Below are 25,064 nucleotides of genomic sequence, written 5' to 3'. Positions count from 1 at the left end.
TTATGTAGCTGGATGCATAGCCCAGCAAATCCAGCAATTTCCACAGCTATAGAGTGGAGCGCTGTGGAAAATTCCAAGATCGGGTATGTTCTCAATTAAGGCAGTCTCCTTTACCATGAAATCCAAGTACCACCCCCACCATGACTCTGCACTTTTTCTGCACAGTGTGCCAGTGGGCTCTATATCAATGAAGTATTCATTCATGCCTAAAACTCTAGCAAAGCACATTTCATTTGGCCTGCATTTCTTTAAAATCATTTTGTTTCATTTATGATCCTTGTACAGGACCTCAACTCAGCAAAGTCGCACGCATGATCCTTGTTCCAATTGTATTTTTCTTGATGAATACTGAATAATGAAATACTGTAATTATATAACAGTCAAATGAGCAGTACTTGCTTGGAGCTTGAGCATGAACTTCTTAACTGCAGTGTGACCATGTACGTGTTCCTTCTTTATTTCTTTGCAGCTGGTCGTGAGGGAAAAACAAGACACTTTCCTGACTGGGGGTCTGGAAGAAACACAAACACACAGTCAACAAACAAACCCCAATTTATTTAATCACAACAGGGACTTCCTTGGTGACGCTCGTTAGACTGGTTGTTAGTACAGCTTCGGCATCCGGGTTCATTTATAACGTCACTGAGCGCTTAAACAACAATCCACTGCAGCTTTGTTGTGACAGCTTCCTATTGACAAACATATTAGGCAGAGTCATGAACATTTCAACATCTTATCCCCCATTTTATATTACTTTAAATTACTTAATTGCTTCAAATGCTGTACTGGCGATGGCAGAAGTGACTAAGTGAATGTGTAGGAGCAGGAGAAAATCCAAGCCAAGCCAAAGCCAAATTGACAAAGTGTAGTACAATGCACACACAATGGCATAACTATATAACTACAGCAAATAAATCAAAAAGAGTAGAAAAAATAACATATATTCTTGGCCAACAATTATTCTGTTTTACAGAGGCCATTTTCCATTTCAATATCACCACAGCTGTACTTTTAACATTAACATAACTGTCATTTTATTTAAATAATTTCATATATATTTTGCATATTTTGTATTTGTTGATAATATGCATGATGTATTTGCTTGACATAGTGCATTGATTCCTTAGATATCACATGTTCCAAATACAGTCGTCATTGGTAATACAAGAACACTGGTCAATACTTCTGAAAGCTTGCACTGGGAGTATGAATATGCAGTGTGGTTGTGTGGGAAACTTTACAAAAAACAATTCCACAGAGCCAAAAACCTGATAGGTGTGCGCCTACAATGTATTTGCCAGCTTGAAAACACAGCTATGAAAGGCAGATTTGTTGTTGAGTGTAGAATTTCACTCTGGTTTGTTCTCCTGGGAAAATTCAGTGAATGCAGACCGGCACATCCCTGTCTGTCGCTTTTAATTGAGAAATCTGTCTCACATGAACCTCTCAGCCACTTCACAGATGCTGTTCAACCCCCTTATCTGTCTGCCACGCTGCCTCCTGCCCAGTGCCTTAGGTCAGTCCTGCCACTGGCCTGTCCAGAGGAAGAGGAACAACTCTGTCTCTGCCCAGGCCAGCGCTCTCCATGTCAGGAACAGAGGGATTCATTCTGAGACGCTCTTTTCTATAATTCAGGAGATGTGTTACATTACAGTAGCGGGAAGGCCAGCATTTCTCGATATTCATGAAAAACTGATGAAGATAAATACAACATGGACCTTTGTTCATGATTATGAAATAGCAGTAAGTGTGACAGCAACGTTCAAATTATATAGATGAGAAAGTGGCATTAAACAAACAGCCCCAGCCACCTTGGTTATATAGCTTAGATGAGGATAATACTGCTTACTTTGAATGGTTAAGTCATCAACATAGTGTAGTGGAGCTAGGAAAGATAGGGATACGAGGTCCTCTGCTGACAATAAGCTGTACTGCATCTTATTTATCAAGACTCTTCTCAGAACAAAAAACTTGGCCAATGGGAAACTGTACAAAATGTTCTCCCAACAACATAGTACCACTCAGAGGCCATTCCTCATGCTGATTTTTGTTTTAGGTATATGGGACACAAACAGTACTGAAGAACATAAGGTAACTAAAAACAGAAAAACTTCCGTTTTTATGAAACAGTGGACAAGAACTGATACACTTTTTTTGGTTTTTGAAACTTTGAGAACATTCTAAAGCAACACACGTCCTCTATCATTTCGAACTGCAATAACATTTTTACAGTAAAGAAATCCAAAGAGCTCCAGCTGACCCACACATATGGCCAGGAGAACAGTAGTATGACTGGCTGATTAACCTCTTTTTAAAACTGTTCGTAATCAGTCTAACCTTTATGTTTTTGTTGTGAAATTACCACCACTTTCAACAATAATATGCATAGTTTTAAGTTTTTATGTAGTTTAAAGTTGTAAAAATCCACACCGTTTGGCCGTGGTGCAGAAATTAAGTTGACAGCAATGACATGCAAACAGGAAGTGAGGCATAATTCCTAAACACTTGATGCTAGATCAACCAAACTTCAGGTACATTTGGGATGGAACCCAAATTGTGACAGACCACATTTGGTTCCATTCAATAGTACTACCTTCAGGCCAACCTTGAAATGAACAACTTTTTTTTATTTTTATTTCTCCTACAAAGTTGACTCAGTCTCCACACAGCATGACTGAGCTGCAGACATCAGGCCTCTTTAGCAGATTGTTGATACTCATAACTGTTTGGCCTTGACGCATGAAGGACGATGATGACGAAGATGCACGAAGGGAGGCATAATTCCTAAATGCTTCATGTTAGAGCAATCAAATTTGGTAAATAGATGGTTTAAATCTCTCTCACTATTGACGGAACAAAAATCAACCCAGTCAGCTAGATGGTAGCCTACTGTCTCAGTTGCTATTTGTAAAGTTGCTATGACAAGCAACTGCACATTTTGGCCAATAACTCCTGAACCATAAGGCCCAGAATCATTTTTTTCTGTGGCTCAAGGGGCTCAACACAAATCCACTGCATGTAGATACACAGAATTTTGATACTACAAACCATTTTGCTGTGAAACACAAACAAATTTGACAAGGAAGACATGCAAACAGGAAATGAGGCATAGCTCCTAAACACTATGCTACAGCAACCAAACTTCACATGCATGTTTGGGATGGACCACCTTGCAATAGCACCTATTTTGTTTTTATTTATCCTGCAAAGTTGCCTTAATCTCCATCAAATTTTACACACAGCACATTTCAACTACCTACTCCATCTTTGTATCACTGAATTTTGATTCTTGTAACCGTTTGTCTGACGAAAGACATCGATGGCAAAACCGTACAAACAAGAAGGGAGACATATTTCCTACATGCTTAATGCTCGATCATCCAAACTTCACATATTTGTTTGCAAAGGGCTCCAAAGTGACAATTTCACTAATTTCACAATGGCACTAAATCTGGCAGTTTTTCACCTGCAGTTCAGATGTAGACATTGTCATAATGCTGAATCAATCGTATATTCTCACTGTCAAATAATTTGCCCTATTGGTTTGGACCCACTATTGGCTATATTTATCATTATTATTATTATTATTATTATTATTATTATTATTATTATTACTGTTGTTGTTATTCATAATAACAACTGTATCGCCTACAGTAGATATAGTGAACAGGTGATGGACAAAGGATTGGTTAATTACGTCATTATGAAGCGGATAGTAGCTCAGGTCCTTAGCTCTGATTGGCTGAATCACGTTCCGATAAACGTACACCTGTGACCACATTCGAATATTAGTGCGCAAAACTGAAATACTGCTCTAGAGCTATATAAAATTCAATATTATTGATTAACAATAAAATAATTACTGACCATTTGTGTTCTTTCCTGATTAGAACTGCCGTTTTATACATAGCATTAGGAGAGAACCGTTAATGTTCAAAGAGAGCTTTTAAAATCACAACACAGTAAACAGAAATACAACAACATCAGCGTTTTCAACAGTGGGAACGGGTTGTGTATTTAACCTAGAACGGGCTATAGACCATGTACTGTAGGCTACAGGCTATGCGTGAGTAGAATGCTAAGTCAGTCAGGAGGTAAACTGAGCCAGTCAGTGAAAATGTCATATCTGTTGCTGACTAGTAGGGTATAGATGCTGACCCAGAGACGTCTCACTACACTGCTGCCAAACTCCGCCCAAACTCCGCCTATTGGTGCCACTGGGCATCTCACGGTTGACCTGCTCAGAAGGCGGCCTTAGGACTGATTTTCACTCGAGGAAGACCAAGGTAAGTCGCTGTGAAATGCTGTGCACTGGAGGGAAAAATGCATGATGTTGATTCAGTGCGTTTTAGTTGTTTATGCGAAGATAAGCAAGAACTGTGGTGGAGCACCTTAGGGTGTTATGGTTAGGGAATTCAGTTGTCAATGACTGCAGGGTGCAAGGATATTGGTTACTGTGTAAGAAATTTTCTCAACAAGATATTGATGAATGAAGCAGGCAGCAAATAGTGGCAATTTTGCCCTATAGTATGGGGATACCTTCTGCCAATAAGACACTTATGTTTTAAATGACATTTGTGTGAACCATTTATGTAGTATAATAATGATTAAGAAAGCAATGCAGACATATGGTTTATTTCTAGTTAGCTTTGCATTACTTTCTCTGTTGACACTGCACATTGATTTACAGCTCATTAGATGTTTTGCTTTGCTTTGTTTTGTTTTGTTTTTCAGGCTTTCGGGAAGGAATAGTGTCAGGAAATCTTTGTGCAGCTTGAAACTCATGCAAACTCATGATTTCATTCACCACTGTAAAACGGAATATGGCTGATGAAGTGTCCCCAGGGCCTCCTGACAGGGTGGTTGGTAAAAAGTATATTTCAAAGAGAAGTATAAGGAAGTACCAGGAGAAGCATCGTGTCACTCATTTTCTTCCAGACAGCCTAGTCAGTAATACACATACTGTGAAGAGTGACTCTTCATTTAATGGTACCAACTCACTCTCAAGTAGTAGTGACGCTGGGATGTTTTATCTTAACCCTCAAACACCAAACTGGACTCTTGCGGAGAAGTTTGCTGAGCTTTCATCAGGAGGGGAAAGGGGAGTTTGTGATGAGCACTACAGTCAGGAATCCTTGCAATGCGCTGAATATATCGAGGTCAACAAACCATATGGACCTACTGAAGGACACTTGGACACTGTGCAACATGAGGAAAACAACTGCACCAAAGACGTCAAGAGCCACGAGGTACGGAGTGATCATTCAGCCAGTCACAGGGTATCAAAGTTGAAAGAGCTAAATGTTGACTCTCAGGAATGTTCTCGGGATGGAGGTGTGAATAACAGTACAGAGAAGAATGTAAATAATCCTCCCATAAAGGATGCGATATTATTGGATGCCTGCGAGGACGGCAAGGTCCCTCGACTTTTTGCAGCCATGAAAAAGCGCAGTGGTGGAGGTGACACAGAGCACCGCCCCTACAAGTGCACACACTGCCACTGGGCTTTTAAGAAGTTCTGCAACCTGCAGAGCCATTTGGACACACACACCGGCCTGAAGCCACATGTGTGCGATATATGTGGCAAAGCGTACTCTCACCAAGGCACGCTGCAGCAGCACAAGCGTCTCCACACCGGTGAAAGACCTTACCACTGCCCCTTCTGTGTCAAGACCTATATCTGGTCCTCAGATTACCGCAAGCATATCCGTACACACACTGGTGAAAAGCCCTACGTCTGTGATACTTGTGGCAAGGACTTTGTGCGTTCCTCTGACCTCCGAAAGCATGAGCGGAACATGCACACCAATGACAAGCCCTTTCCGTGCACACACTGCGGAAAGACCTTCAACAAACCGCTCTCCCTGCAGCGCCATGAGCGTAAGCACCTGGGGGAAAGGCCTTTCTGTTGCCCCGACTGTGGGAAGGCCTTTGCTTTGGCCAGTCGCATGGCAGAGCACCAGAAGATCCACAGAGGGGTGCGTCCGTACGTCTGCTCGGTGTGCTCCAAGTGTTTCACCAAGTCCTCCAATCTGCTCGAGCACGAGGCCATTCACAGCGGAGTGCGGCCCCATAAGTGCGCAGACTGCGGGGTGGCCTTTGCCATGGCTTCCCGCCTGGTTCGTCACCAGTATGTCCACAGTAGAGAGAGACCCTTCAGCTGCACAGGCTGCAGCATGAGCTTCAGCCACCTAACCACACTGAAGCATCACCAAGAGCAAACCTGTGCTGGGAGGATCTTTGTCTGTGTGGAGTGTGACAAATCTTTCCCGTGTGCCTCAAAGCTCGCACAGCATAGGCTGAGCCACAAGGACAGCAGTGACTGAGTCTGTTTGACGACAGGTACACGTCTGCCACAGCACTACTGTTCTACTGCTCTCTTAATTTACTATAAGTAAATTCGGTTACCTTTAAATTATTAACAAGAATTTCCTTTCAAACATAGGAAAACATGGTCAAGGGATTAACTCAAATGAAAGCCAGGTTGTCATTTGAAGCTGCTTTCAAAGATTACAAGTCCATGACTTCACTGATTTACGAAGTGTGACCCCAGTATGTAAGTACTTTAATAACACAATCTGCATCCCTGAGTTACTTGCAATCTTGACATAGGTCACATGATGTCTCTATATGTGATGTCTTAACATTTTCCAAATTTGAGTATGCATATTGTTATTTCAGTTCAAATAATTTATAAGGGTGAATCTCAATAAAAGTTTTCTGCCAAATGGCCAAAATAACACAATCAAGTTACTCTTTCTTTCATTAATAATAATGCTTGCTGGCTGAAGAAGAAATGACATATTTGCAAAAACAAATGAGTCTATGACTGGTCAGGAATTAATTTAGACAGGATTCACTTACAGTTTTTGGGGATGCCAAGTGAAAGTGTCTTTTTTAAATTATCAGCTAAAATGTGAAGCGTTGTGGTCTGGCATACTGTTGGCAGTCTGGACTTTGGCTGTGTGATTCGTGTCCTCATGTATCCGTGTGCTGAATTCTCGGCCAGCATGTCCCACTAGACTTGGCCCCTGCAGACTAATGGTAAAAGGAGGCGGCACCTGCCGTGTTGTCACTTGCTCTACGCAAAGTGAGAAGCCCCATTTGGAATTTCACTTATTGCTTGGCAAGACTTATTTAATATATCAATTTATTTTCAAAGTGGTATTTACATGAACACAACTCTGCTAACACTGAGAGGACTGCCTTAATCATTAGGCTATAACACAGAAATGAATGCAACAAAATGGCATAGATAAAACGATTAATTAATACTTTTCATGTAAACCAGTACTTGGGTACAAAAAAGCATCGACATATACTGTAATACATAAATCATGAAGCTATGTAAGATAGAAAAATACAAAAAAAAAAAAAATTTACACTTAAAACATGTTTACATTGTGCCACAGGGTAATTGATCAACTTGATCTGGAATGAGTTGCAAAAATGTCCTTTGAAAGAATATATTTACTCCAAGGGTCCTACAGGACCCGCTCAAGATTTAGCATAGCCTAGCTTTCAATTGTCTCCGGCCAAATATTTATTTAACAGGACTAATAAAGTCCTTCCCCAGATTAATGCATTGCACACATCATCAGCATGTAGAACTTGATCCAGCGAGTGTCTGTGGGGCAGTGGGAGGGGGGGAGAGTTCAGATAATGTCCTGGCTGCCTGCCTGGCCGAGGTCTATCCCAAACCTGTTCACCCCCTTCCCCCTCCCACCATGTGATATCATCGTCTTGGCAACATGGGAATAAGTAGATGCCCTCTTCCATTTTTTCTGTACATTTTTCTTTTTCTTACCATTTGTATAAAAAAATTGTATGTAGAGAAGGAAAATCTTTTTCCAAGTCTGTAATATATAGCTCATTTTCTTCTATAAATTACCACAATATATAAATACATTTTGGTTTGGATCTTGTTTTTGCTTTTGAATTCAATTCTGATTAACTGGTTGATTGTGCTCCTGTGTGAATGCAGTTATGTACTGTAAGGAAATATTTCTATAACATAAAAAAGGAGGGGTGTGGTCAGATGGGTGGATTTGCGCCTCGTAAATGTATGTTTAGCTGATGGATATTCTCTTACAGCATACAGCGTGGATAATCTTTTAGGGTTCATTTTAAGAGGTTATGAGAGTCGGATGACATAATTAGCTGGTGGCCAGGTGGTAAGAGTGGCACCAGCTATGCCAAACCATTTAGCCAATTCCCTACAGTAAAGCTTGCCTTAGTGTTGTTGGATTAGGTCAAATCCCGTATACATAATTGGCAATAAATTTGATTCAGATAACCCTATCCACAGCCATCTCCTGCCTGCAATGTTAATTTCCCACTGTCACTTCTTAGGAAACGCACCTCAGCTGTTTTGCTCCTGCAATATGAGTTACTCTGCTAGTCCATCCAGTGTATTTCTGTAAATAACATGCTGCATGATGGACAAGCACTGGGGGTTTGAAAGGGCATCCAAAAAAAGAAATGCGGTTGGTGGCATGGAGATGAGGTGCTGTAAAGTGGCATGGGGCTCCTCCAAGCTCAGGTCAAGCACTTGAATAGTGCGGCAGTCATGTACCCACTTTTTGGCCGGTACTGTGATATTCCCACTTTGTTGGGTGAGAGTGGTATCAGCGATCCTGCAAATGCACAAGAGATTTACAAATGATTACTGCCCACCTCTTTAAAATCCTTTATATGGTAGAGTGATATTTGTCTTGATGAAATCTATATTACCTGTGATACAGACCGGTGGTGTCGACAGAGTATTTACCCCAGCTGTTGGCCTATGGATATGAGATGGATATATATAGAGGACACATTGATCACATTGGTGTGGCTTGATGTAGACAAAATGTCATTGGTGGCAGCCCAGATTAATGTAGTACATTTGAGTAACTGAAAGCTATCATTACATTTATGAGGACAAAGTGACTCCAAAACAGGTTAGAAAAACCTTTGTTCTATTTGGCTATTCATTAAGAAAAGTTCAAAACTGTGCCCGGCATGTTTCGGCTCCATGGCCTTCATCAGGGTAAGGACATGGCACTCTCAGATGATGACTTGTAACCATTTCCACCTGTTTGCCTGTCATCAAGAGTTTATATGCGAGATCATTTCCTGTATGTGTGCTTCCTTACCCTTTCCTCTGACTACAAGACCCTCTTCTTCCATAGAGCATCCAACCCCACTACCTTTAACATCATAAGCTAAGAAGCTTTCCAGCCTCCTATCTGTTTTTCTATGATTAGCTTTACCTGAGTTGTTTCCCTTTTGCCAGTGGAAACAACACATAAAGCTAGTTATCACTCAGAATGTGTCAGGTGGTCTATGTGATGAAAATGATAGAGCGAGCCATATATTGTGATTGTACTTCGGCCAAAATATATCAGTGGACACATTCAGCAAATGTCTGAAAGACACTAAAGCGTAGTAACCCAACAAATACCTCATGACAAAGGAGGATTTGTAACTTTGAAATATATTTGTGACTTGCATAGTTGAAAACTCTTACAAAACATAAAGACTGAACAACACTGACAAAGAACCCAAAATATTCTATGAGCGATCGTCCCGTAACTCACCTGCTTTCCTTGAAAAGGGATTGATCCCAGCAGATGAGGGTTGGGATGGAAACATAGCAGGAGAGCCCATGGCAGGCGGAGGAGGGGGGCAGAACATGGTAGCAGGTACTGGCTCCTGAGAAAACAAACAAAAACATCTTGCATCACCCAAGACAGAAAACCTGAATTGAATAAAACTGAATAGAATATATTTACTTGATTCTTACAGTCTGAGCTGGGTTGGCTTGCACTGAATTCTCCTGTTGGTCATCATTGGGCTTCGATTTGAACCATCCACTAAACCACCCTCCCTTGGTGCTCTGCACAGACAACACAGTCAAACAGAGAAATTGAAACAAATGGAAAATAAAGCATAAAAAACAAGTTCTAATGTGGTTTAACGGGTGTCGACATGACTCACGCTCCACTCACCTGTTTTGGTGGGATGTCGGTCGGTTCTGAGGCCTTGCTGTCTGAAGCCATAACCTGCGGGATGGTCTGTTGCCTTTGCCCCCCGTGACTGTAGTCAACCTCCAGCATAGCATTCATCTGACCCCCCATCTCCAATGGCAAGTAACATTTTGGAAACACTATTATCAATGCTGTACACATTAAATGTGGGTTAAATCCTTAAACCACAGTATTTACAATGGTAAAATGGAATTGCTACATACTGAATTTGTTTATAATCTCACCAAATCCAATTGAAAATTTTAGCCTTGAACCTCATTTTAGCAATAAATGACAATGCATGCTGATGGTAATGGAAGACTTGGAAAACAGCCTATCTCTGATTGTGAGAAAAAATGAGCAAACTTCAGGAACATAAATATAGCAGCCTCCTGTACTAATGTCATTCAGTGCTCCCAACTCCACCATTAATGAAATTTGGATGCTTTTCACTGAGATACGTGATGACATCAAATGAGGAGGTCACATCTTTATGTTCCTTGCCTGTTCATCAGTACAGAATATTACAAACATCTCTCACCATGCCTATTCCAGAGGAAGACTCACCGCCTGTAGGAACAATGAAATCAAAGTATCACACAAAACCGGACTCCGCACAGTAACAGCAGTAATAGTAAATTAATGAATAAATTAAGGAATGAATGCTTTAACCCTTTGTGCTCTAACATCAGGGCCTGTCACTTACCCTCTGTTGCTGAAGGGAGATCATTCAAATGAAAATTAGGTGGGCCAGTCCTGACTTCAGCACTATCTGTGTTATGATAACTAAAGTCTTGGCTCCCAGCCACTGTGGGCATTGGAGGAGCATAAACCACTGTTAGTGGTGGGGGAGAATTGGCCTGTGGCCTAGAGGGAGCAACAGGGAGAGGACAGTGTCATAACAGGGTGCCAGGACTGTGGTATGGCACATGTGCAGTAAAAATCATTTTTTGATACTAAGTGCATACAGCATGCTGCTGCACATACATACTGCCAGTTCTCAGCTCCCCTGATGTCCCATGACAATGCTGTCATGTCCTCATTTTGTCCTCCAACCTGAGGCACTTCTTCTTCAGTACTTCTGTAATAAAGGAGTTCAGCCTCTGGACTCTGGACACCACTCCTTAGGTCGTCCAAGTCAGATTCTGCAGAAAAATTGAAATTGAAAAAGTGATCCTTCATCCTTCAATATTCTAGCCAGAGTTGAAGTCACCAGCAGATGTACAAGACAGCCGAGGCGCAAGACATTGCTCTCTGGTGGCAAGCAGACCACACACAGTGTATTAGTAGAAATAATGACCAGGACTAAAGATTACCTGAACACACTTTGTTATCCTCAGAGGCCAAAGCACTTCCCTCAGGAGGTGGCTGGCATGTTTCAATACCAGCATAAGTCCCCATCTGAATGAGCAAAATCACACGTTTATACATAGCATATAGATTTAGACACAGAAGGAACCCAAATCCTATTTCAAACAAACTATTTATATAACAACAAAGCCACCTCTATAGCTTAGTTTGAATGTAGTAGAATAAAGCAACAAAACTGATCGACTAAGTCCCATGAAAGATAATTTCTCATTTGTCATAATTTTTCTCCAGATTAGACTTACATGTTTATGTCACAGCAGTGTCAGCTGAGCATTTCCATCTCAGAGGTGAAACATTATGTGAAATGAAAGCCATGGTGAGGCATGCTGTGGAATTGTCACCTGTAAGCTGTGGTGCCTTAAGCGCAGCTGTTTGAGCCAGTCGGGGTCCAGTGCAGGCCCGCTGCCCCCTGCTTCACTGAAGTGGCCCTCGGAGTGTCGCAGCTGCTCTGCCAGCTGAGGGAATACAAATACTATATATACATACTATATATACAACCATATATATCTTAATTTGACACACGCTGACATAACGGTTACATTGTGTGGGTGTGAGTGTGCATGCGTGTGTGTTAATGTGAGGGCGATACCTTAACAACCTCTCCAGTCAGCACAAGGAAAGGCTCCTTCTGTCTGAGAATTGCCTGTCCTACCAACTCACAGTAATGGAAGGCCTGAGATGCAAGCCCACAGTCCAGTAGTCTAGCGGCATACAGGAATTTATACACCTGACCAAAACACATCAAGCATTATTAATTACATTATTAACTGAAATGATGCATTCCATATACTGTAATAGCAAGGTTTCTACTGCATTGACTCAGCAGCATGGCATCAAACAGTTACATTTCTTACGAATGCAAAGGCCTCTATTATACTTGCTTGAGAATGGCAATAATTACAACACTGTAGGCAGAAGGCAATGAAATGTAAAACAAAAGTGAGCTACCTGAAAAGATGGAATTGAAAAGTATTTGCCTCCAAGTGTCTGGCAGTACTCAAACAACTCAGTGCATTGGATGGCAGAGTTTTTGGCAAAGTCTGGGAAAGGGAGCCTAAAGGGGAAATTCAGATGAGAAAATATATATTAAGTTATAACATATGTAATTAGGCAAACAAAGCATACAGAGGATAACATACAACACATAGGACATATTGAATATAAAGGTAAGATGAACATTAGGAGAGGATTAATCTCTTGGCATTATATCTTTTATTTCTATTTCTATTCTTTTAAAGAGGTGGTTGCTTTCAGCAGCAAGTTAAATTGCTGATCTCAATCCTACATTTCCATCAGTCACATCAAATATGACCAACTGAATACAGATTAGACTGGTGAGTGGTATCAAGATGCAACCCCAGCTCACCTGTGGCTGCTGCCCAGAAGCACCAGCCTGTCTGCCTTCTGAGTGAAGACCCCAAAGGGAGCGTAGGCTGTCAGGTAGCACACATGGGCAGCATGTATAAGGCCTCTTGAGGCTGGGAGAGTGCAACACAAAAAAATCAGTTAATGTGTCTATGCAAAAACAATATTAAAATCTTGTTAGTCAGTCCATTCGTACCTAGTGTGTCCCCCATAGTGATGATAGCCCTCTGTTGTATGGCGGGATCTCCTGTCTCATTGGACAGCAAAACAGCCAGATGGGGCTTCCAATCTCCCCATTTTTCATTTCCATAGCACTGGACACAGAACATCACATTGAGACACCTTAAATTCTAAAACGCTACATAGCATTGACATAAGGTATCTCACAATAAGTTAAGCTATTATGATTGAGAGCTCAGTTATGTTCTGGTTGTTCTGGTTGCCTTGTTTTACCGTGGCTACAGCAGGGATTCTCCCAGAAAGCATCTGAAACAGAGTCTGGAGGGGATCGCTGGCTGTTAGCTGGCCTGTAAACCTGCAGACAGAACCACTGTGTCATCATGGCGCTGCTTACAAAACACTGTGCCCAACAGAGTCACAAGGCAGCACTGCACGTTAAGACTGCAACAAACCAACATCATCACAGCTTGAAGGCATTCCTCCTCCTACCAAGTGCAGCTGATGTGCCGCCCTGATAGCGCAGGAGCTTTCCTACTTGTTAATCACAGACTAACGTCAGCCAGGCTCCCAGCCCTCCCCCGGGCATTCCTCAATCCAGTGGCCCCCTCTCATGTGGCCCTGACATATGCTCTGACACATATTGCTGAGGATGCCAAAATAGGCCACAAATGGATTGGGTTACTTGATACATAGCTCCGAGAAACTGTGGTTTAATGATATAGGGCAAACATTTCTCTGTATCAATGACAGTGCCTAGCATGCAGCAAAAGCATCCCTTTGAAATGCCAGCAACGTACGCACAGAGATATAAATGGTTTAATTGGACTTACTGTACACCAAGCCAGATGATTTACGCTCTCCAAGACAAGTGTTAATGATTTCTTTAATGTACTGTCATAAGATTTGCCTCATGAAAATACAAATGACCCAGAAGGCAGAACAAACACTGAAAATCTAGGCAGAAGTAGTGGTGACATTTTGGATCATCATTGATTAATTAGTTTGCACCTTCACCATCTTGTCGTGTGTCAAATCAAGTCGTACAAATTAAAAATCACAGGTACCTCATGACATACATCAAATACATGTAGTGGCCCATGTACTGCCCATATTTGCTTGTCGTTGTAACACAAGTGTCAAGCAGACCCTAAGTATCTAAATTTAGTAAGAGGCAGAATTTCTTCACAAATTACCGCTCGTATAGAACTGTATGCCGATTTCTTGCAGCTGTCATGTCTCAGATGACTTTGCTTTACTCACCTGTTCAACACAGTGGTATAAGACCTGTTGTCCATTTTGCTGGCCAGGAAAAGGGCATGCCCCCACAGGCCGCTGCTCATGGCCGACTCTAAGGCCTCCTTACAAACCACATGGGAAAGGGGGGGGGGAACAAACAGTCAGATCACAGCAGTAAGATGACATCCATGACAATTATGAACAAGTAAACATGTCGCTCCCTACGAATGATGCAGGCAATGTACTGGGCCAACCAGTGTAATGTTTTAAACACTGGAACACAGTGCATCATCAAAGTTTTCATCAAAGTTTCATCAAAATCGGACCAGTCGTGTCTGAGATAAACGTTAAACAAACTATAGGACTATAGTATATAGAGTTTTAAAAGCTGGAACAGTGCGAAGATGCATTATCCTTCCAATTTTTGTCAAAATCAGACCAGTGGAGTCTGAGATATGACCTGCGATATCACATTTGACAGACAGACAGATAGACACAGCCCAATCATACACAGTTTAATCGAATAGGGACAACTATCTGATTATAATATAGTGCCAGTGTGGTCAGTTATAGCTATAATCAAGCATCTACTGCTCTGGAGATGAAGTAATTTATGTTCTGGGGTTTGGAGCAACAGAGAGATCATCAGAGGAAGCTAAAGAGAACACCAGATGATTAGAGAGAAGTGGAAACCTTCTTTCTTCCAGCCAGGAGCAGCTTAGTGTAGCTCTGCAGGGCCTGCTGCGAGGCCTCAGTGCTGGAGCTGGTTAGATGTCCCGTGAGCAAGTCATCTCCATTGCAAGGCTCTGTTTCAGGTGTTGGACCCTCACTGAAGTCGATAAGTGTGGCAACATCTGAGTCCCAGGTTCCATGTGAATGCGGGTCCTGCATCAGCAGCTCTGCGATATCTGATCCAACTATTTGCTGAATACATGGAAATACAGTTATATTACTTTCAGAAGGAAACATGAGATGATCAGTTTGATAGTTATTTCATGGCAAGCCAGAGGTATAGTATTTATAGATACTATAACACCAAGACAGGATCAGCTTACTCCGTTCTGTCTGCACAGCAGTATCAGTAGATTCCACAAGAGAGCAGCAGAGCTCCTGTCATGCAGCTTGTCGTCTCTCATGCAGGCGTCTGCCCTCTGGTGGGCAAACTCAATGGCATCTACTTTGTGCAAGTCTTCCCTTCAAAGAGGGAAAAAACAACTATCAAAGGGATATAAGAAGTGGCATCTTAACATGGTTTATTAACCTAAAGCTGAGGTAGAATGACCTAAAGGTGAAATGGAAATGGAATTACAATTAGACACTTCATTTTAAGAGACTTTCCAGAATGGGACTAACACATTACGGTGTTCATGACCGTGCAGAATAATCTGGCATCTGGTGTATTGAGCCAGCATGAGAAACAATCAAACATGCAAGTGTTTGAAGATTCAGAATCTCACAGAGAAAAGGACGAAGCAATACCTAGTAAAAGGTCCAGGGAACTTTCTCATCTCTAGCTGTTCCTGTGTCTCACCAAGAATGACCTATGGAGAAATAAAGATTATCACATTCACAAAAAACCTTACGCAGTCTTACTCAGGCAAATAGCACTGGTCCTCAAAATGTTATCAACACAAGCTAATCTTGAGCCTACTTCCAGACTGTGGATCTCCAGCTGGCTAGCCTTCTCCTGTGTGGAAAAGCCCGGAGTGACTCGTATCAGCTGGCCTGCAGGCCCGAAGCTGACAACAGCATGAGGGATGGAGTATTTCAGAGGAGCTGCCATCCCATGCACAGCCACAGGCACATGCTCTGAGGAGATATGAAACATAACAAAACAAGTTGATATTGATAAGTTACTATCATGACCAAGATCTTTCAGCAATAACTGTTTTCAATAACATAGATGGATGAACATTCAAGCCTCTTGAATGAAGTGGAGCTGAGAGAAAAATGACTTTAACTATATGCTTACCTGCATCAGATACAGTGTGACCAGACTGTGGGACAGGGTCACTATGTTCAGCTCCATTAATGTACTGACTCAGCTCGTAGCTACTAGAGGACATCCCTGAGTTTTTGGAACTTGCTAGGGTCCCGGGGTAATAAGAGGAAACCTCCTCATTCTCTCTGGAGGGATTATCGTCGTAGTCATTGAGGTAATGCTGGGAGCTGTCTCTCTGTTGGTCATGCCTAAAAGAATTACAGTAATAATGTGTGACATTTTCATATAAATACATTTCCATTTTGCTACTTTCTATCACCGATTGATATAACACAATAGTGATTCAACCTACACCCAGTTGATGAAAGCTTTTACTTGCTGCTACCTTTGCAGTTCTAAACACCGGATAGTGGGAAGATATTCCCAGGCAAAAATCCTCTGCCGCCTAGGAAGTGATGCGTTTTACATTAACGGAAGCAGCAACAGTGATTTGTTTGGAATAAATAGAAGGAGAACTTGGTCATTAGCACAAGGAGCTATAGCCACCATAGATTAACAGACAAAGAAAAGAGAAGGACCATCATAAAGACAAACTTCAGCAATAAAAAATCCAAGGAAAAAGACATCACAGTAAGTGATCTTTGGGAAGTGCAGTGCAAAAACACACCAGTAATGAGCACTTATCACTAACGATGTTACCAAAATAATAAAAAAAGAGAGACTTTCAGATTACCACTTTAAATTACAAATAAAAGTAAGTGACACCAAACGTTGCAGGGGTCAATTTTCACAGAAGTGGACTTGTGGTTCACCTGTACTCCTCTGTGTAGGAGCTTCCTGAAGGTTCCTGCTCGTATGTTCTGTCATGATAACGGTCCGATCTCCATGAGTCTTGGGGAGCCCACTGGCCAGCGTCTGAATGATCATAAATGACACAGCATCTTATCCTTTGCTCTTTACCAAGACATAGGGTGTAGTACACCGGTGATAAAGGCTTTGTTGTCTCACCAAGCTGTGTAGTATCACTGTACCTGGATGCCCCCGCTGTCCTCTGTAATACTCATGGTTATAATAACCATAATTGTCCCTGTATTCCCAGTGGCTGTGGGCTGGATAGTCATACCCATGCCTGAAAACAAAAGTGTAGCCCAGTTAGATCAATGCATTAATTCATTTTCTTTACCTGCTTATTCCTTATCAGGGTCACAGGAGGTTGGAGCCCAGCAGGGAAACACCCCGGACTGGTCCAGCGCATCACAGATCAAACAATCACACTCACGCCTATGAGCAATTTAGAGTTTCCAATCCACCTGACTTGCATGTATTTGGAAGGTGGGACGAAACCAGAGCACCCGGAGGAAACTCATGCAAACATGCAAACTAGCCCAAAACCTGGGTTTTTTGGGCTAACCACTGAACCACCATGCTGTCCCAACATTAATGCACCATGCTAGAAAGTTTTATGAAGAATTAGTTTTTGTCTATTTGAAATATCATGTATTGTATTACATAATTACAAACACAGAATGCAGAAGGTACAAAATATTCAGTCATTTCCTGATATTGAGTTGCAGCCCCTTTTGCACAATCAACATCTCAACTGTCTCACAGCTTAAAAATCCTCCTCTTAACTTCTCAACTGCTTCTCTTTATCTACGTCTCCTCCTTTATGACTGGTATAGATTAGAAGAGAAATCAATAAGGGATACTGGATTTTACCTGGACTCACCTCATCAGTGTTCTTAATGAAAAGACTCATATGTCTTCTTTATGTCCCTTATATTTTGTAGCCTACATTCTGCGTATAATGTGTGTGTTCAACATATGTCATGTGTTCCACTAAGTATCTTTCATCAATCACTCACTCAAACACACATACCGGTACACACACTGCAGCTTTGATACTCCTAGGTAATACTGAAGATCATTCATCACAAAACTATCCCATCGGTTTTAGGGAGGCATCACTGTACACACCTGGACTGGGGTCGTGCATGCTCTGGTCGACCATAGCCATAAGCATACTGCTGAGTGCTGTAAGCGCTGGGTGTGTACTCTGGTCTGGCGGCAGGATGACTGGTGAAGTAGGCGCTGTGGCGTGGATCTGGCTGAGCCCGCTGCCTCTCCCTCTCTCTGGGGTCAGGTGGAGGGTAGTGCTGGTCCCTGTCCTGGTAGGAGGACCTGGAGTAGTCCTCTCTGTCTCTCGCTCTGTGGGAGTGACGGCCAGTCTCCGGCCAGGGGTTACCTCTGGGATCCATGTGATGCACACACTCTCCCTTCACACACTTCCAGACTTCTCACTTTAACACCTGAGGCAATGTGAAATAGAAGTGTGCAGTTCTATTTCTAGGAACACACGTTCAAAGCTTGAGTGGGTTTGACAGACGTTTTTCTATAGTAGCCTAAAATCCACACAAAGAAATATAGTTTGTTCAAATTGTTAGTATAGTTAGTTGTTGAAGTAGCTACTTACAGCTCACGCATTCCTACCTGCGGTTCCAGACGCAGTCAAAGTACATCTGCGACTGCCACATCATTTCACACTAAAGCACAACATGAACCGAGGCGACCGGCGGCCAGCATGATAACAAGGGGATAAAGTTCAAAATTACTCAAGTGTGCGCCGGTGACCCATATAGGCTAACACAGTGTTGTTGCTACGCTACGAATACAGAAAAAACTCAATATGAAAAGTGTAAATTATACTGGTGATTAAAAACAAAAATCATCAATTCTATTCAGGCTGTGTATGCATGTAATTTCTGACCTTCGTCTCGGTTTAGAGGCATTTAGTATCCCAGCCCATGTTTCCTCCGGCCCAGTGAGTTGAAAGTAAACATTGGAGCACGCCCTGAGTTTGACAGCTGCAGCCACACAAGGCTAGAACAGATGAAATCACGTCTGTGTTTAAATATAATAAGACTTACTGACAATTAAACACTGTCTATGTCATTTCGACCTGACTAACCGCTGTGTCCTTGAATAGTGGGTTGCATGTGTAAAAAAAAAAAAAAAAAAAAAGACTTTTATGTATAGAGTCTTGCCACGTTGCCTGGCAGGAAGATGCAGGAGAGGACAATCTCGTCACAGCCATTCAGATGCAGAGTAGAATAGACGACTGGTCTCCGGTCAGTTTTGATATTTCCTCAGTGGCGGTTAGGTAACGGGAAGGGGTTCAGAGAAGCTGGTTCCTAGTCAGTGCTCAAAGGCAACTTCGGAGCTGAACATTTTCCCTCCTGGGAAAAACTTTAACCCCTAAGTGTCCACCAGAGGCGCTCTATATCTTTTTATAAAGTGAGATAAAAGCAAGTTTACGTTCATCTCAAATTAAATTACAACTTCTGAAAAGGTTTGGGTTTGTTGCTTATCAATTAGAAACAGACAGAACATAATTGATCCATTCATCGTCCAATCTATTTCTATTTAACGTGTCCTTACAAATTGCATGGTTCGTTTTCCTCCACCCATGAAGTGCTCTTTGAGACCTTGGTGTCAGGGTATCCTGCCCTAGGTACAGGATAGCACAATCAGTGACATTGTCTGCATCACCTTTCAAAGCACATATTATAAACAGGCATTATATAAACTGTTTATAGCCAGTCTTGGTCGTTTCATTGTTAGGTACCTGGAATTTTGACAGCGTAACTTGCTGAATTTTATGTTTATTATTGTTATCGTTGTTGTTGTTGTTGTTGTTGTTGTTGTTGCAAAATGCAAAATTAATCAGTCAAAGAGTCGACCACCAAATTTCAAATTTTGCAAATCAAAATCATCATTTAACATAATAAAATGTATTATCATTGATTTTGTATGATTTAATGTGATTTGACCAAGGATAAGTCACGGCTGTTGGTGTGATTAACATTAATTTAGCAATTTTTTGTGGCTACAGAGAACCAAACCATGCTGTTCAGTTTTACTTGTTCCTTGTGAACGTCTCATGAAAATAACAGGAATCACAATGATTAATTGCGTGTTGCAGCCACGGGGTGTCGCTAGTGACCTGGACAACTTGAAAAATGAAACGTAAATTTACATGTGACCAAGGGGACTGGTTTATGCAAATTAGCTACACGCACCAGCTGCCTTTTCCCACTGGAAACAGCCGACCGGCCGGCAGTTCTTATTATAGCGACAATCACTGCACACACGGACTTGACTGAACTGAAGCGACAGGAGCTGCAGACCATTTTTGCTCTGGATATACTCTCACCTGTCCGATCGGATGTGCAATATGACTTTTGAAGAAACCAGTGGAGATAATTCTTCAGAAAGGTATGTGTTGTAATTTTGCATTTGATGCATTGTTTCAATCTTCCCTAGGATGTAAACTTAACATTTTAGATTCTTATCTGGGACCAACCGTTGGTGCTGAAGCCCCTTCATTTCTTAACGTTACAACTCTTAGTGGGAAGGATAATCAGAAAAAAATAACCCCATTTTGACCCATTTTATTTTGTTTAGTAGAATAGGTGAGGTTTCTTTAATATTTTTTGTTCAGGGTGTCTTTTGTTTGGTCTACTTGCTAACATTAAGTGCAGTGTCGAGCTAATTTAACATTTCTCGTTTCGGTCACCAAGTCGGTTTGCTAACGTGAGTTAGCTTAGCTAAACACGGTCATTATCTTGGTGCCTAATCTGCATGCACGTTGAGCAAAAACGGTCCACGCGTTTCAGTGTGCAAGAAATATGTACAATTCAATAATTCATTTAATGTTAGTGACATTCCTGGGATAACTTACACAAAAACTTTGACAGCAGCCAGCTATATCATTGTCGTTATTACCGGTGTGTTTTGCTAGTTAATGTTTTAGTAAGTAATTGTGAAACTGCTGTCTCCTCAGGATGGAATCGGTGGAAAAAGCGTTGGAGGAAGTGCTCAGCTCTGCATTACCACAGGGTTGCATCACTGTCGGGGTGTACGAGGCAGCAAAGTCACTGAATGTGTAAGTTAAAACAAGACATCTACCTCTGGTTTGCTCTGCTTCAGCTACTTAAAACATGGCATGAATCTCTTTTAGCCTATCATTTCTCTCTAAAATGCTTGGATGGAGGGTGGGGGGTTATATAGTAGGGAGTAGTGCTCACTAGCTCATATCACTTCAGTCACACATTGTGTTTAATTCTGTTACTACTCCATATCATCTGATCAACATAATTTTTTATTTCTTTGCTATTAGGGATCCAGACAATGTGGTCTTGTGTCTGCTGGCCACAGACGACGAAGAGGATGTGGCCCTTCAGATTCATTTCACCTTAATCCAGGCATTCTGCTGCGAGAATGACATCAACATCCTGCGAGTGAGCAACATGAGGCGCCTGGCAGAGATACTCGGTGGAGTGAAGCCTGGAGGGGAGCCCATGGACTTGCACTGTGTTCTAGTTACTGTAAGTGTCATTACTCACATCCAGTTACTGCGATAGTCCTGTGCATTGCCCACCTCCCTTGAGACTGTTACAAGGCTCCTTAAGTTGTTTGGGCCTCCCTGAGGCTGTGTCAGTTTTCACTAGGGCTGAGCTGAGTTTGCTCCTTTCAAAGAGCATCCTGCTCGTATGTTCTGTCATGATAACGGTCCGATCTCCATGAGTCTTGGGGAGCCCACTGGCCAGCGTCTGAATGATCAAGAGCATTTTTTTGAGCCGCATTAAATTATCATTAGTTTGAAAACTCAGTAGCAGATGTTACGGCTGTATTTACATCCAGCCTGGTAAGTGGGTCCAAACACAGCTTCTAGTGTAATAATTGTGATTTGTGAGTCTGTGTCCAGGGCTTTCCTTCATAGGCCACTGTATGCCTCTTACTGGGTATTTCATCAGACACACGTTCTAAGAAGAGAATATCATATGACAGCACAAGAATGCTGACCTTTCTTTGTCACACTTCTATGAATGCAGAATTCAGCTTTTGCTCACACTTTTGTATCAGTGTCAGCACTCACTCCTTGTGCCAATACTTGCAATGAACTCTGGCCAACAATTGTAATATGGGATATGAATTATTGCTGCGTGTTTGCACATAATAAGCCAACTGATAGTAACCAAATGTTTTCCTCCCTTCTGCAGAACCCTCAGTCGTCGTCCTGGAAAGACCCTGCACTGAGCAAAGTCAACAGATTCTGCAGGGACAGTCGGTGTTTGGACCAGTGGGTGCCTGTCATTAACCTGCCTGACTGATGATACAGCGAGGAATTTGAATGCATTGTGTGTGTTGGGGAAAAAAAGACTGCACTAGACCCGTGTTAACGTCTGTGTTGGACCTCTTTGGGATTGTCCCCAGAGAAAGGAAGGGAGAGGTGGGAGGGGCAGAAAAAGAAGATAAGGAAGAGAAACGTTCCAACAAATTTGCCAGGTCAGAGTGGACTCGCTGGTCCAGGAAGAGTGACTCAGCAATCTGAGTTACAGGATTTCCAAAGTATGACTGTGGCTTTCTCTACCGAGGAAAAAGCCTTTACGGGAAAATGAGTCATGTGAGCAGGCAGACACGTGGTGGTGAGCTCAAGGACCGGGAAAGCAGACAGAGAGCCTCAGTTGACAAGACTCCAAGAACTGGACTGTGCTGGAATGGACCAGTCTGAGCTTTCAGCTTGAAGAACTTCTCCTGAAAATTAGACCAAATCTAAGCATTTCCTTTTTAAAGCACATTTATTTAATGGTATTTAGCATTTTAAGACCTGTCATTTGGATCATTCAAAAGGGAAAGTCTTAACAGGTTATTATAAGGGCAATGCAATGTTATCGACATGTCCACTAACTGTTGTTTTTTTATGTGTTCTCATTAATTTAATGAATTGTATTTATTTTGCATAGTTCGTCAAATACTACCTTGTTGATAAGTTGAATGAAATAAAACATAAAAAGTTTTCAAGGTGTTTTTGACTTTATGATTTCCAGATACAGGTTTTGCATGCTTGTGGGAACAGTAGAGTGACACTGTGTCCAGAAGAGTTCATATAGCTCTCAAAACCACAGTGACCCTGCCAGCCCATATGAAGCACCCTTGCGGTTCCACTGGGGCGGGGCTTTGTCCTGGCATTGCACTACATAGGCTGCTGTGTACATTCAACACATTTCCAGAAGACCATCTAGGCAGCCTATTCTGCAGCTAGCCTCTCTCGGACCTGGTAACAACAAAGGCAACATCATGCTTTATATAGTCTCAAATATTAATGTTGCATCAGTCCCAATTCCTCTGTTACAGTACATTCTTTGTACAATGTTGAAATGACAGTTTCAGCTTTGAGATAAATATATTTTTACAACTTAAGAACAAACTGTAATAACCTGTTGTAGTCTAATTCTGTCACATGCTTGATATCTCAACAATGCATTGTTGACTCATTGAAACCAGTACTATTTATGCCTGGGTACTGAACTAAGATTTGACCTTTGATTTTGTAACTCTAGACATACAGGGGAGGAGAATTCCCACAATTGTTTACTCTGACCAGCATGGCGCACATCATGACAGCTCATTCTTCATGGCCTTCTGCATCAACGCAAAAAAGAGCTAAATGTACTGCTGACTGTATTAAAAACAGCAGGAAGGCAAGAAAAAAAAATCTATTTTAAAGACCCATTTCAGAGAGCGCTGTCAGAGAACACCAGAAGTTATCGGTGCTTGCACAGAGTGGGGAGGGACAAAGCCTTCTACATAGAGGCTCACGAAACAATGAGTGCATGAGTCAGGACTATTCAGGTCTCCGTTGCTGGAGTTGTACAGTACTGTAACTTCATGGCTAAAAATAGTCCCATGAATAGAGGCGCAGCAGGCGCTCCCCTGACCAGTGACGCTCTAACAATAGTAGTCCTCCTAATTAACAGCCGACATACGCAGAGTGGCTGACCCGCTGCAGTGATGTCAGTGTGAACCTATTAAAAGAGCGACAGGGATATTAGGGGACAAGGAGCCTCTTCGGTGCTGCTATCAGCTGGTACTAAGCAGTAGATAGCAGATGGGGGGGAAGAACTGAGTCAGAATGCGAGACCGTCCACCCTCACTGGAATGGAATGCTGGGGTGTGACGGTGCGACTGTTGGGTTTGTGGTTGTGTTAAATTGACTGAAGTTAAAGGGAAAGTCCAGTATGTGAATGTGATGAGCCATATACACAGAGGCCAAAACACATTGATCTTTCCTTCACCCCTATGAACTCTGGAATCGCCAGAGATAAGGGAATGTTGTTGGGAGTCCCTTCAATAAAACCATATAATTAAACGAGCTTTATTAAGAGAGAGTTCCACGGTCTATAGCCAGAACACTCCAGCCACAACCAATCCCCCAGTGGCCCTGCAGGTTTGTTGCTATGTCTGTCCTTTGGAAGTCAGCATTCAATATAACCGAAACATTTTTCAGTACTGAGTGTGCAGTGGTCTTCTGGACAAGACATGCAAAAAAAAAGTAGAGGGCTGATATTTTATTTTCCTTTGGAAAGTCAAACAATAATACCAGAAATATCATGGCAAGATGAGAGGAAATTTATATCAGAAAGCAATCCATTCAATCATCCTAAGGTAGAAGCACCCATTATCTGACCAAAGCCTTCCTGTCACGCAGGGAGGAGCCACAACAAAATAGGTGAGATATTGAATGGCTGCTCTGCTCTGGTCCGAGATACTGGATTACTGGCTTATCCCGGAGCTTCTTCACCGAGCTGATAGGTAACACAATCATCACAAATGCCACTGCCACAAAGCCAGTCCTATCCATCATCTGACTCAAGTGAGGATTACATCAATGTGGGCCAACAAATATGGCCTGACCTGATTTTCGGTGTAACATCACACCTATGGTGACTGAGAAAGGAGAGAAAGGGCTGCTCAGAGGCATAGGGATTATTGCATAAGGGGCAGGCCTTGCCTTGGGGCACAGAAACACAGTCACACAGAAATTAGAGCAAACAAGAATGTTTACATGCTCCTGACCTTACACAAGAGAGATAAAGCCACTTGCTTGAATATGGCCA

The 25,064-nt window shown here is 42.1% G+C and overlaps 3 protein-coding genes across 3 annotated transcripts; 2 read left to right on the top strand and 1 right to left on the bottom strand.

Annotated features, from left to right (window-relative positions):
- Nucleotides 1-5,024: 5,024 nt before the first annotated feature.
- On the top strand, nucleotides 5,025-6,326 carry znf648 (zinc finger protein 648). Its single transcript, XM_071904208.2, has one exon. The coding sequence runs from the start codon at nucleotides 5,025-5,027 to the stop codon at nucleotides 6,324-6,326; it is 1,302 nt and encodes a 433-aa protein (XP_071760309.2).
- Nucleotides 6,327-7,170: 844 nt separating this feature from the next.
- Nucleotides 7,171-18,389, bottom strand: sec16b (SEC16 homolog B, endoplasmic reticulum export factor). Its single transcript, XM_078285757.1, has 23 exons — nucleotides 18,082-18,389; nucleotides 17,136-17,233; nucleotides 16,917-17,019; nucleotides 16,135-16,352; nucleotides 15,814-15,971; nucleotides 15,642-15,703; nucleotides 15,218-15,356; nucleotides 14,856-15,086; nucleotides 14,187-14,284; nucleotides 13,200-13,281; nucleotides 12,943-13,060; nucleotides 12,748-12,859; nucleotides 12,330-12,435; nucleotides 11,971-12,108; nucleotides 11,723-11,836; nucleotides 11,327-11,411; nucleotides 11,002-11,155; nucleotides 10,717-10,877; nucleotides 10,552-10,580; nucleotides 9,993-10,121; nucleotides 9,788-9,880; nucleotides 9,582-9,696; nucleotides 7,171-8,636 (listed from the first exon to the last, which is right to left on the bottom strand). Exons 1-23 carry the CDS (start codon nucleotides 18,360-18,362, stop codon nucleotides 8,539-8,541), a joined length of 2,922 nt encoding a protein of 973 aa, XP_078141883.1. The 5' UTR covers nucleotides 18,363-18,389; the 3' UTR covers nucleotides 7,171-8,538.
- A 1,851-nt stretch (nucleotides 18,390-20,240) lies between these two features.
- On the top strand, nucleotides 20,241-22,947 carry gadd45ab (growth arrest and DNA-damage-inducible, alpha, b). Its single transcript, XM_071926217.2, has 4 exons — nucleotides 20,241-20,379; nucleotides 20,948-21,049; nucleotides 21,284-21,491; nucleotides 22,167-22,947. Exons 1-4 carry the CDS (start codon nucleotides 20,330-20,332, stop codon nucleotides 22,275-22,277), a joined length of 471 nt encoding a protein of 156 aa, XP_071782318.1. The 5' UTR covers nucleotides 20,241-20,329; the 3' UTR covers nucleotides 22,278-22,947.
- The last annotated feature ends 2,117 nt before the right edge of the window (nucleotides 22,948-25,064 follow it).

The sequence above is a fragment of the Centroberyx gerrardi genome, chromosome 9 (genome assembly GCF_048128805.1).
Source record: "Centroberyx gerrardi isolate f3 chromosome 9, fCenGer3.hap1.cur.20231027, whole genome shotgun sequence".
NCBI classification, from domain to species: domain Eukaryota; kingdom Metazoa; phylum Chordata; class Actinopteri; order Beryciformes; family Berycidae; genus Centroberyx; species Centroberyx gerrardi.
This window is presented reverse-complemented; position numbering and strand designations above follow the sequence as displayed.

What these genes read in the sequence shown, in the direction of transcription:
- znf648 (XM_071904208.2), top strand. Translation starts at nt 5,025, where the DNA reads ATGTTTTATCTTAACCCTCAAACACCAAACTGGACTCTTGCGGAGAAG.
- gadd45ab (XM_071926217.2), top strand. Translation starts at nt 20,330, where the DNA reads ATGTGCAATATGACTTTTGAAGAAACCAGTGGAGATAATTCTTCAGAA. An exon ending in GGAGATAATTCTTCAGAAAG is followed by an intron (nt 20,380 to 20,947) that starts GTATGTGTTGTA and finishes CTGTCTCCTCAG; the next exon opens with GATGGAATCGGTGGAAAAAG. An exon ending in GCAGCAAAGTCACTGAATGT is followed by an intron (nt 21,050 to 21,283) that starts GTAAGTTAAAAC and finishes CTTTGCTATTAG; the next exon opens with GGATCCAGACAATGTGGTCT.
- sec16b (XM_078285757.1), bottom strand. Translation starts at nt 18,362, where the DNA reads ATGGATCCCAGAGGTAACCCCTGGCCGGAGACTGGCCGTCACTCCCAC. An exon ending in TGGAGATCCACAGTCTGGAA is followed by an intron (nt 15,704 to 15,813) that starts GTAGGCTCAAGA and finishes ATTTCTCCATAG; the next exon opens with GTCATTCTTGGTGAGACACA. An exon ending in TATACCACTGTGTTGAACAG is followed by an intron (nt 13,282 to 14,186) that starts GTGAGTAAAGCA and finishes TTCTGTCTGCAG; the next exon opens with GTTTACAGGCCAGCTAACAG.